Here is an 18999-nt window from a genome sequence, read left to right on the forward strand (position 1 = left end):
TACCTAAAATACTTCTAATAAAAACTTTTCACCCATTATCTACATTTTTTGCAATAATCTATTCGATGTAATGTCATCAAAGTCCCGAGCTTCTAATAATGAATGTAATTAGTTTTGTTCCTGTATAATAAGGTAACACAATTTACAGCATTCACAGCTGAAGGACACAGCTTCCCGGTTTGCATAAAAGATTGTCCCTTTTGTGCAATTATGATGAATACGTAACTTCAGATCTCATATAAACATTTTATTAAAAGAAAGCCATTCTTCAGTTACAACTAGTCATACACTTTGTTGTATTACTACATGCAGACAATGCTATGGGGTACAGTTTTTTCTTAAACAGTATAACAAATGCACAGCACAGAATGTAATAACATCTAAAAATATTATACTATACAAGATGTATACGTTTATAATACCCAGGAGTCCAGTCCTCTCAATCCAGGTGGCTGAAAAAAGCCCTACAATGGTTACCTAACCTGAAAATCAAAATTGAGATTTTATCAACAACTTACAGCCAAGCTATGCAGATGATAAACAGATTTTAGATTGTCCATTACTCTTACTGAGATGACAAAAATAGTCGCAACATTTGCCTCTGGTGTGTTAAGAGCTGTTTAGATTTGCCCTAGAGGCTCCATGTGTGCAAATATCAGATTTATGGGGAGTAAAAGCGGTCTGCCATATTCTCGACTGAGTCCAACGGTCAACTATTTTGGCTAGGAATGGACAAGACCAAATGAAACCATTGAATGAACAGTCTGAGGGGGGATGTGGCACTTAAAAAAAATCCCTTACCACTTCATTATATATACAAAAAAATGTTTGTGCAATAGGTTTTAAAAAACAAAAACAGATGATCCCACATATATTCTACAAAGTATCATAAAAATGAACCATAAGAAAAGTGAATAAAGCCACTTAAAATATAAAAGAATAAAAAAGTAAGAAAAAGATAATAAAGACAAGATCATCAATAACATGGGTCCATTAACATACAGGCATCTGTTGGTGATATCTGGCATGGAGTGAAAGGCTCATAAATATGCGGCTTCTTGTGAGCATCAAAGGTCCCACAGGTCTACTCTGGAGGCGGCATTTTGAAGAGTTGGTATGTGTCACACTGTACAGATTAAATATAAAGGACTGACATAAAATCCTCTTACTATGAGAAATGTTGAGCATACCGCCCATATGTTAGCCGATGATCAATTTCTCAAAAAGAAGGCTTGTAAACGGGCTGCAGGAATTTGAGATGCTTTATCACCTTCAGTAGTAGATGAAATCTCCATAAGATTGGCGAGGGCTCGTAGAACTAGTGCAATAAATTTAAAAAATCAACTCATTTAATGGTGAAAATCTAATTTGAGATGCAGTTGCGCAGACTGTAAAGCAGCATGATCTTCTACACATTATGAAGGTGATATTTAGCATGTTTTTTATATAGACCGGTTGTATACTTGGTTGCTACCCCCTGTCCTACTTTAATAGACTAGGCTGTGACCAAGCAAACAAACTATGAAGAATTTGGAAAGCTTGTCATGTACTATGTTTATTAATGTTGCATTAATGAAGTCAGCACTTGTCTAGGAACTGTGGCACTATTTAGGGAAACTCATTAACACTTCGGCTGGAAACCTGACAGATTAAAATGGAGAAAATACCATGTTTAATGGGAATATTTCCCCTCCCCCCAGTAGTCATAGACCAGAAATCCAACATGCTGTGCACAGTAATGATGCATACATTGCTTGTATTCTCTATCACTAATACGGAGTATAGTCAATGTTTGCAAACCTTGTAATAACCAGACCTCTGAACCAAACGTAATGTCGTTGTACATTCATTAAGAGAGCGAATATCTGGAGAACTTCTATTAGCCATACATAAAAAATTAAAGAAGAGAATGGTGGCTGTTCTATAACTGGACAGGGTATACTATCTCTAGGAACACATCCATGAAAATGTAGCCAGCGTGGCCATTCGTTTTCTCATTCTGAGGATTCAGCTAAGACATCGATATAATAAGCTCACTTAAGAAAGGCATGCAGCATGTATGCCACAAAAATACATCCATTGTGAATTTGGCACCAATAAAGATTTACAATAAACTTAAATTTCTTGTAGTGTTCCCTTTATCAACCATTTCCATGAAATATTTCATGGAACAACAATAGCAAGCCCTACCTTGCGGACCGAATACATCATACACTGTCAACCTGTATATAAAGCACAACAACAACAACTTGTTGGGCAGCAGTTTTTACATAAAATAAACAATAGCGTCATGGATAAGACACCCTGAATATATATTCATAGTTTTCATCTCAGTGTCTGACTACTACAGTGAGCAATTTTCAAGCACAAGATAATAGACTGATAATGATGCCTCAGTTTTAATAACCTGCTGTATCTGTACCCCATATATTAGACTTGGAACACAAATTGATTTTTGGAGCTGGTCTGGTCTAAAGTGATAAATTTGCAGTCACTATGTGGCTGCAGACACTGCGCTATGAGGATTCGCTGGTTTCTGAGCTGGGAATGGTGGTAACGAGAATGCAATTGTGCGCTATGCATGCTCCCAACCAGAACCAGGCTAGTGGGTGCCGTCTCATTCTATACAAGTCTAAGGAGTGGACACATCAGAGGTAGTAGGCATGGCCTTGCTCAATCTAGAGCGCCCGCTAGTCGAGTTCTGGCCGGGAATATTCATACCGCTATTCACTGCTCAGAAACCAGCGAATCCTCGTGTGTGCGCTGGGAGGATTCATAAGTCTGCAGTCACAGAGTGACTGTAGTCATCACTTTAGACCAGACAACCCTTTTAACATCACTGCTGGCATAAAAGGCATGGTTACCAGTCACATTTGTCGGTGCCCAAACCTAAATCTCACATGTGAGGGTGCAGCTTCATTCCAATAAAGCAGGTAAATTGCGGTTACATTCAGGTATAGATACATTTGCCACTAAAAGCAAATCATGTTAAGAACCGCAGACACAATTCAACATTTTTCTTAACAAGACACATAAGTAAGGAAATAAATGGCCAATATGTACACATCCTGGTAAAGTATGTGAGAACTGTAACTTAGATTTTCATGTCCATATTTTAAATACATGGCATTATAGTAACAGGGAGATATAAATTCCTTGGTGTACAGTAGTGCCCGGCCATATATCAGGCTGGGTGCCAGTACAGTAATGTTCTTTGTGCAGCAGAAAGAGGCCCAGGCACTGCAATGGCAGCAGCGATGTATAAACTGTAGAGTCCATCATACGCATTCTTCTGCAGACATTAATAGAGGGTTGATGTATTCAAAACCCTCAAACTCTGACTGGTCAATTTTTCTCACCACATCCCTGCAAGAAGAAGGAAAAAAAAAAAAAGAAAAAAAAAAAAAAGAATCTCAGTAATGAGCTGTAAATGCAGAGTGTAAAATATACTGCAATCACACCAAGCAGGGGGGCCGTTATTGAGATCAAATGGAAAGGGATGCAAGCTTTTATTAGTGGTGGCAATTACTGGAGTAAAGGGTGTTCCCAGACTAGAATCATTACACTAAATAGAATAAGGAAAGTCAACATGAGATGTAATGCATATGTACAATGAAAGTTGTGTTTTATGGGATGTATAAAATGTTCTAGCATGTGTAAGGGTGGTCTGTGGTGTGAGTAGTTTATTCTCTCTCATTCCCTGCCCTTACACCATTATATTAACCCTTTCACGACCGGCCGATTTTTCGCTTTCCGTTTTTTTTTTTCGCCATTCTTTTTCTGAGAGACGTAACTTTTTTATTTTTCAGTCAATATGGTCATGTGAGGGCTCATTTTTTGCGGAACGAGCTGTACTTTTAAATGAAACCATCAGTTTTACCATATTGTGTACTAGAAAATGGCAAAAAAATTCCAAATGCTGAAAAATTGCAAAAAAAGTGCGATAGCACTATGGTTTTTGAGATATTTTATTCACTGTGTTCACTATATGGTAAAACTGATGTGTGGGTGTGATGCCTCAGGTCAGTGCGAGTTCGTAGACACCAAACATGTATAGGTTTACTTTTATATAAGGGGTTAAAAAAAAATCGGAAGTTTGTCCGAAAAAAGTGGCGCACGTTTTACGCCATATTCCGTGACCCGTAGCGTTCTCATTTTTCGGGATCTTAGGCTCAATGACGGCTTATTTTTTGCGTCTCGAGCTGACGTTTTTAACGGTACCATTTTTGCGCAGATGCTACGTTTTGATCGCCTCTTATTGCATTTTGCGCAAAAGTTGTGGCGACAAAAAAACGTCGTTTTGGCGTTTGGAATTTTTTTGCCGCTACGCCGTTTACTGATCAGATTAATTGATTTTATATTTTGATAGATCGGGCGTTTCTGAACGCGGCGATACCAAATGTGTGTATATTTTTTATTTTTTTAACCCTTTAATTTTTAATGGGGCGAATGGGGGGTGATTTGAACTTTTAGGTTTTTTTGTTTTTTTTTAATTTTTTAAAACTTATTTTTTTACTTTTTTTTTTTATTTTACTAGTCCCCCTAGGGGGCTATTGCGATCAGCATTCCGATCGCTCTGCAGTATCTGCTGATCACAGCTGGAAGGCTGTAAACAGCAGATACGCTGTCTTTCTCTTTTGCTGTGCCCCGGGCACAGCGAAAGTGAAACCAATTCATGTGTAGTACAGGAGTCATCACATGACCCTGTACTACCATGACAACTATCGGGAGTCACGTGATCGCGTCACGTGACTTCCGGTTTCGGCGGTAAGTAAAACTTTACCGCGATTGCGCTTATAATGGCGCTGTCATGTATTGACAGCGCCATTATAAGGGGTTAATCGGCACGAGCAGATAACGATTCTGCTCGTGCCTAGCAGGCACACATCTCAGCTGTGAAAATCAGCTGAGATGTGTGCCGATCGCGGCATGCTGCCGCCGGAGGACCGCGGGCAGTAAGATTATGTCATTTAGGACGTAATTTTACGGCCCGCGGTCGTTAAGGGGTTAAAGTCCCAAACATCTTGTTTAAAAGACCATGTTAAAACAGAGGTAACAGGAAAACTGCTGAAGTCTGCAACATTGGATAAAAGTATATCTTCCGGTAAGAGGACCTCTACAAAGCTAAGCCTTTAATGTCTTGAAGACATGTCCAGTCCTCTGTCAAACTCAGAATATGTGTCCAACTTCAAATATTTGTTCCCTCGCAATCTGAAATACACATAAAACTTGAGAAAACTGAAAAAGGTTTTGCAAAACAGAGTTGGGGGGGGGGGGGGGGGAAAACCGGGGAACCTGTTCCCGTGTGCACAGATGAACGGTAATCAAATGTGCCCGTACATAAAGCAGTAAATGCTTCCAATTATACCTTGTCGAAATAAAAAAAATATATATTCTATGTTTAATGCCAAAATTAAATGAATGTCAAATTAATCTTGAAGTGTAACTATTGTGCATCTCTGAAGGCGAGAAATCTATACACGAAACCCATCTATATGTTCACGTGTGTGATAAGCCAGTTTCATATCATCCATTTTCTCTGTTTTTCATTAAAGCATTTCCTTCCCAACTCCCACCTTCCCTAAAGGAAAATATTATATTGCTGAAGAGTTGAGTTCACAGATAAAATATTGTTTTCTTGCGCTGCCCGGTGTATATTGGAAAAGGGATTTCACAGGTTGGTTGTGCTGAAGAGGTTTAACCAGTAGAATGCTTTAGAAAAAGCCTGGGAGAATATAGACCCTATGAATCCGGGCATTTTCATCTTAATCTTAGTATCCCTCTGAGTGATTATGAATATATCTTTGCAAGCTAAAAGTGGGTATTTGAGTGCAATTCTGTAAAATGTTCACTATAGTTAAAAATGTAACTGTTCTTGCAATAATCAAAATTGTTAAGGCAATACTATGTGGTAACGACAAGCAAGACGTCCAGCACTTTCCACATTCCATTCAATGGCTGCCATTCAATGAGACATTTAACCTACAAGAAATTACTAACTCCTTACATCTTCTGGTAATATAGGCTGATCACCTGGGGCTTAGGAAAGTCAGAATATCTTCCTACTTAAAAGGTATGGTAATGTCCATCAACCCCATAAATGTAATGCATACTCTGCAATAACTCAATTTAGAGGGGTGCTCCTACTATAGACATTTAAAACATATAGAATTTTGCCATAAAAATCTTAACTATAACTGAATCCATTAAATGGCCCCCAAAAAGTACCAACCAACTTGAAATTTATAAATGAAAGAGTCAGATAAGTGTGTCACATGATTTAATGCTGGTGAAAAGAAAGCTGAAAGTTGAAGGCAGGTGGAGAGTAGAGATAAGAGAATTGAACAGCAGAATTCCCGGTTCATTGGCCAAGTCAGTGATCTGTGACTTTTGGACGAGAGGCCTGCGAATCTTCTTACCTCCTGGCTCCGCGTTCGATTACTTGGGCTGTTGCATTGTTGTGTGTGTATATATGTGGGTGAGAGTGTGGGTGAGAGTGTGGGTGTGTCACAGCTAAATGATGACAATGCTCAGCTAATGAAAAGTGGAGCCAGGAATGCTGGGAGGTAAGGAGATGCGAGGGCCTCCCATCTAGGGGGGGTCACACGTTACTGACCTGACAATAGACAGAAGTCCTGCAAATTGATTGTCCCATCATTAGTTTTGAGCCATCACATTTGCTTTACAATATCAATTAGTCAAATTATACCACATCTGGGGATGGTTTATGATGGTACAAAGCCAACTTTTTATTGTGAACTCTGACCCTCTTCTGTTTTGGAAAAAATGAGTAATTTATTCCAAGAAGAATTACTGAAGTAACGTACTCATCATCAGGCGTGAGTTGAACGGGCTCATTTGTGAACTGAACATCAAAATTATCCAACCCAAATTCTCCACATATGTTTGGCTTGAAGGGAGGAACCACTTGTTTTTGTTCCATCTAAGAAGAAAATAAAATTTAACTTAACCATTAGGTTATTAATCCAAACATCACTGCCCAAAATTTTTGGAAGATATATACCAAAAGGTGCCAATAGGGAGGACAAATAAATTTCTAAACAGTTAAAGGGAATCTGTCACCAGGTTTTTGCTCCCTCATCTGATAACAGCATAATGTAGACACAGAGACCCTGATTCCAGCGGTGTCACTTAGGGTACCTTCACACTTAGCGATGCAGCAGCGATCCGACCAGCGATCTGACCTGGTCAGGATCGCTGCTGCATCGCTACATGGTCGCTGGTGAGCTGTCAAACAGGCAGATCTCACCAGCGACCACTGAACAGCCCCCAGCCAGCAGCGACGTGCAAGCGACGCTGCGCTTGCACGGAGCCGCCGACTGGAGGCTGCGGAGACTGGTAACTAAGGTAAACATCGGGTATGGTTACCCGATGTTTACATTAGTTACCAGCGCTGTGTGCAGAGAGCAGGGAGCCGCGCACACTGAGCGCTGGCTCCTTGCTCTCCTAGCTGCATTACACATCGGGTTAATTAACCCGATGTGTAATGCAGCTACATGTGCAGAGAGCAGGGAGCCGCGCACACTGCTTAGCGCTGGCTCCTTGCTCTCCTAGCTGCTGTACACATCGGGTTAATTAACCCGATGTGTTCAGCAGCTACATGTGCAGAGAGCCGGAAGCACAGGCAGTGTGAGAGCTGCGGAGGGTGATAACTAAGGTAAATATCGGGTAACCACCTTGGTTACCCGATGTTTATCTTGGTTACAAGCTTACCTCAGCTGTCAGACGCCGGCTCCTGCTCCCTGCTCGCTTCATTTGTCGCTCTCTCGCTGTCACACACAGCGATCTGTGTGTCACAGCGGGAGAGCGGCTTTGAAGAAAACGAACCAGGGCTGTGTGTAACGAGCAGCGATCTCGCAGCAGGGGCCAGATCGCTGCTCAGTGTCACACACAGCGAGATCGCTAATGAGGTCACTGCTGCGTCACAAAAAGCGTGACTCAGCAGCGATCTCGGCAGCGAGCTCGCTGTGTGTGAAGCACCCCTTACTGAGCTGTTTGCTGTCATTTGGATAAAATCAATGTTTTCTCTGCTGCAGATCTAGCAGTTATACAGAGCTCAGGAATATGCTGGAGTACCTGGCAGCACACCAAGTAGTCCTCTAATGATAATCTACTGCTGATTAAACAGTGATTTTTTCAAAACTATACTAAGCAGTCCAGTAAGTGACACATCGCTGGAATCAGGATCTCTACACCCTAAATTATGCTGCTCTCAGATTAGGTGTCAAAAAACTGGTGACAGAGTCCCTTTAAGTTGTCAATATAATGGCCTAATTTACAAAAAAAATAAAAATAAATAAAAAACACATACACCATTATTAAATGCTGATTTAATAGAGGGGAATCTCCTATTAGGGGCCGTTGTGGACTAGGGCAGCTACAGAGCACCTGTGGTGCTGAGGAAGGGAAATTGAATACTCCAATGTAGTAGTTTACCCACTTGATCATTGGGGAAGGGGGTCTAAAGAGCTTACTATTGTCTGGAAACTCTTCTAATAAACAATCTCTTTCTCATCGGGGTTGTCTGCTATATTGTTAAAATTACCATTGGTAAGCTACCATGGTGAAGGAAAAAAAAGCATATATGCCAGATACACTTGTGTATATATGCCTTTTTTATTACATGATCGTTGCTTCATATTGTTAAAATTAACAATAATTGGGCGGAAACTTCTGAATTTTAAAGTTTGGGTTTTTCCCATTATGGATTGTGAATCTTAAGAATTGTCTAAACCAGTCTAATTAACAAATTAATGGGCACTCTTGACTATTCTTAGGTTAAGCCATTAATATGTAAATGTTGATATTATACCTGTGGGACACCTGATTATCAGCATAATGAAGGGTAGGCTTTAACTTTTATGTCCAGGCGAATCACTTTAAATGGTTATTTCCATCTTCATAAATGGCTATTGTCAGATAATGATTGTTCATTCAAGCAATTTTGGGATTTAATAAATCGTTAGTTTTTAAAAAGTTTCAGCTGTTCAAGATACTAATGCTTTAGTTTGATGCCTTGGAAACGAACCTCCAGCTCTGCCAGACACTATGTACTGCGCTTACACGCTTTTTTTCTATTGAGCTTGTAAGCACTGTATTAAAAACTGTCCAGGATTGCTGGAGCACAATATGTTATCTCCTAATCTCAGCCAGCTCCAGCACAGTGCATCCAATACTTGTCAGTCTGAAAAGGTCATCAGTGTGAACAATTATAATATTGCATTTGATTACCATGATAGAGACAAAAAAAACAAATGTGGATAAAACTTTCTGCCAATAATTATTTTATTTACCAAATCCCAGTCAACATTGCGAAAAAACTGATGTCCCTGGATATCAGCAAATCCTGTCTGTGGATGGCAGCCAAGCCGGTCCTTTGGTTCCTAAAGTGCATAAGAAATAGAATAAGTATATTCGTATTCATGATCAACAGTATATACTGAAAATAATAATAGAAAAAAATGAGTACACAACTTTAAAAAGGTAAGGTGTCGCTTTTTTTATTTTTGTATTATCCTTTTGGAAACACCCAGATTAGGAGAGGGAGGTGTGACATCACACACAGGAGAGCAGATTCTGCCCACTTTTACTGCAGTTGTAATGTGAGCTAGTTCTACAGCAGGATTTCAGCAGCTGCTCCCCCTAGTGTTTAAGAGTGGAAAATATCAAATTTTTTTAGATTTTTCTCAATTAAAAAAAATATTTAAGCATAACATTAAAACATTAATACTTTATATTTTTTTCAGTTATTGAAAAAAAAAATTTTTTTTGATGACACCTTCCCTGTAAATCTCCAGGTTTGTTTTTTGTGTTGATTAATCATCAAGTTAAAGGGAACCTGTCAAGACCCAAAACTCTATTAACCTGCAGATATGGGGTTAATCTTCAGGTTAATAAGGTAGAAAAGTTGCTCGGCTGCTGTCCTGAGATCCCAGCTGCCGGGATGAAATGAACTTTATTCCTCCGAACAACCTTTGCTTTCGAGTCAGAGGCGGATCTGAAGCTGCTTCAATCACTGGTCAGTACACACCATGGCATTGACCGACAGTAGTGTATCAGTACGTAACGGCCGGGCAGCCTTGACAGTTTCCCTTTAATTAGATTTCCCAAAAAACTGCAGTAGTGCCGACAGTAGCACATGTGTAATTTTGCATTGTGTAGATTGTACAGTCATGGCTAAAAGTTTTGAGAATGCTACAAATATTAATTTGTACAAAGTCTACTGCTTAAGTTTTTCTAATGGCAATTTGCAAATACTCCAGAATGTCATAAAGAGTGATCAGCTTAACAGCAATTACTTGCAAAGTCAATATTGGCTAAGAAAATGAACTTTAACCCCCAAAACACATTTCAACATCATTGCATTCCTGCCTTAAAAGGAGCAGCTAACATTGTTTTAGTGATTGTTCCATTAACACAGGTGTGGGTGTTGATGAGGAGAGGGCTGGCGATCAGTCATGATTAAGTAAGAATGACACCACTGGACACTTTAAAAAGGAGGCTGGTGCTTGGTATTGTTTCTCTTCAGTTAACCATGGTTATCTCTAAAGAAACACGTGCAGCCATCATTGCTCTGCACAAAAATGGCCTAACAGGGAAGAGTATCGCAGCTACAAAGATTGCACCTCAGTCAACAATCTATCGCATGATCAAGAACTTCAAGGAGAGAGCTTTCATGGTTGCCAAAAAGGCTCCAGGGCGCCCAAGAAGGACCAGTAAACGCCAGGACCGTATCTTAAAACTGTTTCAGCTGCGGGATCGGACTACCAGCAGTGCTGAGCTAGCTCAGCAATGGCAGCAGGCTGGTGTGAGTGCTTCTGCACGCACTGTGAGGCGGAGACTGCTTGAGCAAGGCTTGGTTTCAAGGAGGGCAGCAAAGAAGCCACTTCTCTCCAGAAAAAACATCAGGGACCGACTGATATTCTGCAAAAGGTACAGGGAGTGGACTGCTGAGGACTGGGGTAAAGTCATTTTCTCAGATGAATCCCCTTTTCGATTGTTTGGGACATCTGGAAAACAGCTTATTAGGAGAAGAGGTGGTGAGCGCTACCACCAGTCTTGTCTCATGCCAACTGTTAAGCATCCTGAAACGATTCATATGTGGGGTTGCTTCTCAGCCAAGGGAATCGGCTCACTCACAGTCTTGCCTAAAAACACAGCCATGAATAAAGAATGGTACCAGAATGTCCTCCAAGAGCAACTTCTCCCAACTGTCCAAGAGCAGTTTGGCGCCCAACAATGCCTTTTCCAGCATGATGGAGCACCTTGCCATAAAGCAAAGGTGATCACTAAATGGCTCATGGAACAAAACATAGAGATTTTGGGTCCATGGCCTGGAAACTCCCCAGATCTTAATCTTGTGGGCAATCATCAAGAGACGGGTGGACAAACAAAAACCAACAAATTCTGGCAAAATGCAAGCATTGCTTATGCAAGAATGGACAGCTATCAGTCAGGATTTGATCCAGAAGTTGATTGAGAGCATGCCAGGGAGAATTGCAGAGGTCCTGAAGAAGAAGGGTCAACACTGCAAATATTGACTTGCTGCTTTAACTCATTCTGTCAATATAACCTTTTGGTACTCATAATATGATTGCAATTATATTTCTGTATGTGATGTAAACATCAGATAAACAAAAACCAGAGGGCAACAGATCATGTGAAAATATCATTTTTGTGTCATTCTCAAAACTTTTGGCCATGACTGTAGAACACTGAATATACCAGTGTTCTCCTACCTGTTGGGAGTTGTAGTTTTACAATAGCAGGAGAGTCCCAAATTCAAGACCACTGGTATAAAAGATGGTCAACAGTGCAGTTTAGGGAGTATTATGTAAAGCTAACAGTTGGCTCATTTTTCCTTGCACTACAGAGGTGGTGACATGCATTTTACCACCATAAGCTTAACAAGTACAAAGACTATATTCACACATATGAGTATTTTCAGATCTGTTTTAAATGGACCGTTTTCTTCTCATGCATCATCTGTTTTGTGTGTGTTTCCCCCATTTTTCTAACACTCATTTTTGAAAACTGAAGCAAAGAAGGGAATTTTGTTTACTTACCGTAAATTCCTTTTCTTCTAGCTCCAATTGGGAGACCCAGACAATTGGGTGTATAGCTTCTGCCTCCGGAGGCCACACAAAGTATTATACTTAAAAGTGTAAAGCCCCTCCCCTTCTGCCTATACACCCCCCGTGCATCACGGGTTCCTCAGTTTTAGTGCAAAAGCAAGAAGGAGGAAAGCAAATAAATTGGTTTAAAGTAACTTCAATCCGAAGAAATTTCGGAGAACTGAAACCATTCAACATGAACAACATGTGTACACGAAAAAACAACAGCCCGAAGGGAACAGGGCGGGTGCTGGGTCTCCCAATTGGAGCTAGAAGAAAAGGAATTTACGGTAAGTAAACAAAATTCCCTTCTTCTTTGTCGCTCCATTGGGAGACCCAGACAATTGGGACGTCCAAAAGCTGTCCCTGGGTGGGTAAAATAATACCTCGTAATAGAGCCGTAAAACGGCCCGTTCCTACAGGTGGGCAACCGCCGCCTGAAGGACTCGTCTACCTAGGCTGGCATCCGCCGAAGCATAGGTATGCACCTGATAGTGTTTGGTGAAAGTGTGCAGGCTCGACCAGGTAGCCGCCTGGCACACCTGCTGAGCCGTAGCCTGGTGCCGTAAAGCCCAGGACGCACCCACGGCTCTGGTAGAATGGGCCTTTAGCCCTGAGGGAACCGGAAGCCCAGAAGAACGGTAGGCTTCGAGAATTGGTTCCTTGATCCACCGAGCCAGGGTGGATTTGGAAGCCTGTGACCCCTTACGCTGACCAGCGACAAGGACAAAGAGTGCCTCCGAGCGGCGCAGGGGCGCCGTACGGGAAATGTAGATTCTGAGCGCTCTCACCAGATCTAACAAATGCAAATCCCTTTCACATTGATGAACTGGATGAGGACAAAAAGAAGGTAAGGAGATATCCTGATTGAGATGAAAGGTGGATACCACCTTAGGAAGGAATTCCGGAACCGGGCGCAGCACCACCTTGTCCTGGTGAAACACCAGGAAAGGAGCCTTGCATGACAACGCTGCTAGCTCAGACACTCTCCGAAGTGATGTGACTGCTACTAGGAAGACCACCTTCTGCGAAAGGCGAGAAAGAGAAATATCCTTCAAAGGCTCAAAAGGTGCCTTCTGAAGGGCCATCAGAACCCTGTTCAGATCCCAGGGTTCTAACGGCCGCCTGTAAGGAGGGACAATGTGACAAACCCCCTGCAGGAACGTGCGTACCTGAGAAAGCCTGGCAAGACGCTTCTGAAAGAACACAGAGAGCGCTGAGACTTGTCCCTTAAGGGAGCCGAGCGACAAACCTTTTTCCAATCCTGATTGAAGAAAGGAAAGAAAAAAGTGGGCAATGCAAATGGCCAGGGAGAAAATCCCTGATCAGAGCACCAAGATAGGAATATCTTCCACGTCCTGTGGTAGATCTTGGCAGACGTTGGTTTCCTGGCCTGTCTCATAGTGGCAATGACCTCTTGAGATAACCCTGAAGACGCTAGGATCCAGGACTCAATGGCCACACAGTCAGGTTGAGGGCCGCAGAATTCAGATGGAAAAACGGCCCTTGAGACAGCAAGTCTGGACGGTCTGGTAGTGCCCACGGTTGGCCCACCGTGAGATGCCACAGATCCGGGTACCACGACCTCCTCGGCCAGTCTGGAGCGACGAGGATGGCGCGGCGGCAGTCGGCCCTGATCTTGCGTAACACTCTGGGCAACAGTGCCAGAGGTGGAAACACATAAGGGAGTTGAAACTGCGACCAATCCTTAACTAAGGCGTCTGCCGCCAGAGCTCTGTGATCGTGAGATCGTGCCATGAATGCCGTGACCTTGTTGTTGTGCCGGGACGCCATTAGGTCGACGTCCGGCATCCCCCAGCGGCAACAGATCTCCTGAAACACGTCCGGGTGAAGGGACCATTCCCCTGCGTCCATGCCCTGGCGACTGAGATAATCTGCTTCCCAGTTTTCTACGCCCGGGATGTGAACTGCGGATATGGTGGAGGCCGTGGCTTCCACCCACATCAAAATCCGCCGGACTTCCTGGAAGGCTTGCCGACTGCGTGTTCCGCCTTGGTGGTTGATGTAAGCCACCGCTGTGGAGTTGTCCGACTGAATTCGGATCTGCTTGCCTTCCAGCCACTGCTGGAACGCTTTTAGGGCAAGATACACTGCCCTGATCTCCAGAACATTGATCTGAAGGGAGGACTCTTGCTGAGTCCACGTACCCTGAGCCCTGTGGTGGAGAAGAAGGGAATTTTGTTTACTTACCGTAAATTCCTTTTCTTCTAGCTCCAATTGGGAGACCCAGACAATTGGGTGTATAGCTATTGCCTCTGGAGGCCACACAAAGTATTACACTTAAAAGTGTAAGGCCCCTCCCCTTCTGGCTATACACCCCCAGTGGGATCACTGGCTGACCAGTTTTAGTGCCAAAGCAAGAAGGAGGAAAGCCAATAACTGGTTTAAAGACCAATTCAATCCGAGGAAACATCGGAGAACTGAACCATACCACATGAACAACATGTGTACCCGAAAAAACAGAAAAACCCAGAGAAAACAGGGCGGGTGCTGGGTCTCCCAATTGGAGCTAGAAGAAAAGGAATTTACGGTAAGTAAACAAAATTCCCTTCTTCTTTGTCGCTCCATTGGGAGACCCAGACAATTGGGATGTCCAAAAGCAATCCCTGGGTGGGTAAAAGAATACCTCATGATAGGGCCGTCAAACGGCCCTCTCCTACAGGTGGCCAACCGCCGCCTGAATGACTTATCTACCTAGGCTGGCGTCTGCCGAAGCGTAGGTATGCATCTGATAATGCTTGGTAAAAGTAAGTAGACTCGACCAGGTGGGTGCCTGACACACCTGCTGAGCCGTAGCCTGGTGCCGTAATGCCCAGGATGCACCCACGGCTCTGGTAGAATGGGCCTTCGGCCTTGAGAGAACCAGAAGCCCAGTAGAACTGTAGGTTTCAAGAATTGGTTCCTCGAGCCCCCGAGCAAGGGTGGATCTGGAAGCTTGCCACTGTTTACGCCGACCAGCGACAAGGACAAAGAGTGCATCCGGGTGGCGCAGGAGCGCCATGCGGGAAGTAGAACCTGAGTGCTCTCACCAGAACCAACAGATGCAAATCTTTCTGAAATTGATGGACTGGACGAGGACACAAAGAAGGTGAGGTGATATCCTGATTGATATGAAAATGGGATACCACCTTAGGGAGAAATTCCGGAACCGGACGCAGAACTACCCTGTCCTGGTGAAGGACCAGGAAGGGAGTTTGTATGAGAGCGTTGCTAGCTCGGAAACTCTCCTAAGAGACGAGACCGTTACTAGAAGGCCCCTTCCCGTGAAAAACGGGAAGGGAGACATCCTTCAAAGGCTCGAAAGGCGGCATCTGGAGAGCAATTAGAACCTTGTTCAGATCTCAGGGCTCTAACGGCCGCTTGTACGGAGTGCTGAGAAGACAAACTCCCCGTAGGAACGTGCGTACCTGAGGAAGTCGTCGTTTCTGAAAAAATACAGATAGCGCTGAGACTTGTCCCTAAAGGGAACTGAGCGACAACCCATTTTCCTACCTAGATTGCAGGAAGGAAGGAAACATAGACGATGCAACCGGCCAGGGAGAAACACCCTGCGCCGAGCACCGAGATAAGAACATCTTCCACGTCCTGTGGTCAATCTTGGCGGACGTTGGTATGCTAGCCTGTCTCATGGTGGCAACCACGTCCTGAGGTAATCCTGACGACACTAGGTTCCAGGACTCAATGCCACACCATCCGGTTGAGGGCCGTAGAATTCAAATGGAAGAATGGCCCTTGAGACAGCCAGTCTGATTGGTCTGGTAGTGCCCCCGGTTAGCCTACCGTGAGGCACCACAGAACCGAGTACTACAACATCCTCGGCCAATTTGTAGCGACGAGGATGGCGCGGCCGCAGTCGGTCTTGATCTAGCGCAGTACTCTGGGCAACAATGCCAGAGGTGGCACCTAAGGTAGCTGGAACTGCGACCAATGCTGAACTAAGGCGTTTGCCGCCAGAGCTCGATGATTGTGAAACCGTGCCATGAAGCTGGCACATTGTTGTTGTGCCGTGACGCCATTAGATCGACGTCCGGCCTCTGTCAGCGGCGCCAGATCTCCTGAAACCCGTCCGGGTGAGGAGACCATACTCTTTCGGCCACACCTCAGCGACTTAGGAAGTCAGCTTCCTAGTTTCCACACTTGGGATGTGAATTGTGGATATGGTGGATGCCGTGTCTTCCACCCACATCAGAACCTGCCGGACTTCCTGGAAGGCTTGCCGGTTGCGCGTTCTTCCTTGGTGGTTGATGTATGCCACCGCTGTGGAGCTGTCCGACTGAAGTCGGATATGCTTGCTTTCCAGCCGCTGTTGGAAGGATTGTAGGGCAAGATACACTGCTCTGTGTTCAAGAACATTGATCTGAAGAGTGGACTCTTGCTGAGTCCACGTACCCTGAGCGCTGTAGTGGAGAAAAACTGCTCCCCACCCTGATAGACTCGCGTCTGTCGTAACTATCGCCCAGGACGGGGATAGGAAGGACCTTCTTTTTGACCAAGAGGTGAGAAGAAGCCACCACCGTAGAGATTCCTTGGCCGCCTGAGAAAGAACGACGACTCTGTTGAGGGACGTCGACTCCTCGTCCCATTGGCGGAGAATGTCCCATTGTAGTGGACGCAGTAAAACTGCGCGAAAGGAACTGCCTCCATTGCTACCATCTTACGTAGGAAGTGCATGAGGCGTCTCAATGTGTGCGACTGGTTCTTAAAGAAGAGCTTGCAGCCCGTAGTGAATGCTGTTTGTCTAGCGGCAGCTTCACTATCGCTGAGAGAGTAAGAAACTCTATGCCTAGATATGTTATCGATAGGGTCGGGGTCGGATCTGACTTTAAAAAGTTGATGATCCACCCAAAACTCTAGAGAGTCTCCAGCGCAACGTTCGGGCAGTGTTGGCATGTTTCCTAAGAGAGTGCCTAGACAAGTAGATTGTCTAAATACGGGACCACAGAGTGACCCTGAGAGTGCAGGACTGTGACTACTGCTGCCCTGACCTTGGCGAAGACCAGTTGGACTGTCGCTAGCCGGAAGGTAGAGCTACGAACAGAGGGTGTTCGTCTCCTATAACGAAGCGTAGAAACGCTAGTGCTCTGGATCAATCGGCACGTGTGGATAAGCATCCTTGATGCCTAATGATGCTAGGAAATATCCTTGGGACCTTGAGGCGATGACATGGCGGAGGGATTCCATCCGGAACCGCCTGGTGTCCACGAGCTTGCTGAGCATTTTTAGATCCAGAACGGGACGGAACGGCCCGTTGTTATAGGTACCGCAAAGAATTTGGGGTAAAAACCGTGACCTTGTTCCTGAAGAGGAACGGGGGTCATCACTCTTTCTGCCTATAGAGTGCACCCTGTTTGCAGAAGAGCAGCGGCCCGGCCGGGAGGTGGAGAAATTCTGAAGAATCGAGTTGGAGGACGAGAAGTGAGCTCTATCCTGTACCCGTGAGACAGAATGTCTCACACTCAATGGTCATTGACCTATGGCAGCTAAATATCGCCAAGGCGGGAGAGCCTGCTACCGACCGAGGCCGCAAGTCATGAGGAAGCCGCCTTGGAAGCGGGTTTTCAGACTGTCGCTTTTTTGGGCGAGACTGAGCCCGCTAAGAATCTTAGCTCCTCTGATCCTTTTGAGTCCACATTGGACGAGGAAAAAAGGGGACCTGCCCGAGCCTCGAAAAGGCCGAAAACCCCGACTGCCTCTTGCTCTGTTGGGGTTTGTTGTGTCCGGGCTGAGGAAAGGATGAATCCTTACCCCTGGACTGTTTGATGGTTACATCCAACGCTCACCAAACAGTCGGTCAGCAGAAAAAGGCAACTGGTTAGGCAACCTTTTTTGGAAGCAGAATCTGCCTTCCATTCACTTAACGAGCAGACCAGGCTCTGCTTAAAAACACGGAGTAGCGGAGGCTACCGCCGCACGGTTCGCAGAGTCCAGGACAACCTGAATCGCGTAAGAAACAAATGCAGACATTTGAGAGGTTAAGGATGCCACCTGCGGCACAGATGTACGTGTAACCGTGTCAATCTGTGTAAGACAAGCTGAAATAGCTCGGAGTGCCCCAAGGGAGAGAATGCCGGAGCCAACGGTGCGCCGACAGCCTCATAGATGGCTTTCGACCAGAGATCCATCTGTCTGTCAGTGGCATCTTTGAGTTTGCAGTTCCATCCCCCACTGCAACTATGGATCTAGCTACAAGCCTGGAGATTGGAGGATGCCGCTCGGGACATTGGGTCCAGTCCTTGACCAAGTCAGGGGACAGGGATAACGTGTATCCTAAGCCGTTTGGAGAAGCGCATATCTGGATAAGCGTGGTGTTCCTGGACTGCCTCTCTGAAGGCAGAGTGGTCCAGAAAAATACGTGAAGCTGACTCCTCCACTGGAGGAGCTGTGAGAAATAACCCACATTCTATAGATGGACGCTATAAGATTATTTACTATGGCGTCACAATCAGGTGTATCCAGATTGAGAGCGGTCTCAGGATCAGAATCCTGAGCCGCTACTTCCGCCTCATTACACAGCGAGTCCTTCTGTTAGGACCCTGATGAAACCGAGGCCGCTCATAGCGAGCCCACTTAGGCTGTCTGGGACTGACGTCCGTGCAGAGCCGTGACTCTGGGATGCGTGTGACATTCCCGGAGCTGTTAGTTATTCACACTGAGGGGGGCCATGGATCAATGATTCAACAGTGCCCATATTGTGAGAGACATGTCCGGACTGCTAGGCTTCTAGTATCATAGCCATAGTCTCAGAAAAACTGTCAGTAAATACTGCAGACACCGTCCTCATCCCCTGGCCATTAGTGCATACAATGGGAGTCTATGTACCTGCCGGCCGTATAGCCGTACATGC

At 44.6% G+C, this 18999-nt stretch overlaps 1 protein-coding gene across 1 annotated transcript in view; it reads right to left on the bottom strand.

The window, feature by feature from the left end:
- Positions 1-236: 236 nt before the first annotated feature.
- Positions 237-18999, bottom strand: part of PRKCI (protein kinase C iota) — a 154350-nt gene continuing 135587 nt past the window's right edge. Inside the window, exons 16-18 of the mRNA XM_075340636.1 lie at positions 9315-9404; positions 6828-6943; positions 237-3366 (exon numbers count right to left, since the gene is read on the bottom strand). Of these exons, the coding sequence (XP_075196751.1) occupies positions 3279-3366; positions 6828-6943; positions 9315-9404 (294 nt within the window). The 3' untranslated portion in view covers positions 237-3278. The remainder of the gene's footprint in view (positions 3367-6827; positions 6944-9314; positions 9405-18999) is intronic.

Source organism: Anomaloglossus baeobatrachus, chromosome 3 (assembly GCF_048569485.1).
Source record: "Anomaloglossus baeobatrachus isolate aAnoBae1 chromosome 3, aAnoBae1.hap1, whole genome shotgun sequence".
Lineage (NCBI taxonomy): Eukaryota > Metazoa > Chordata > Amphibia > Anura > Aromobatidae > Anomaloglossus > Anomaloglossus baeobatrachus.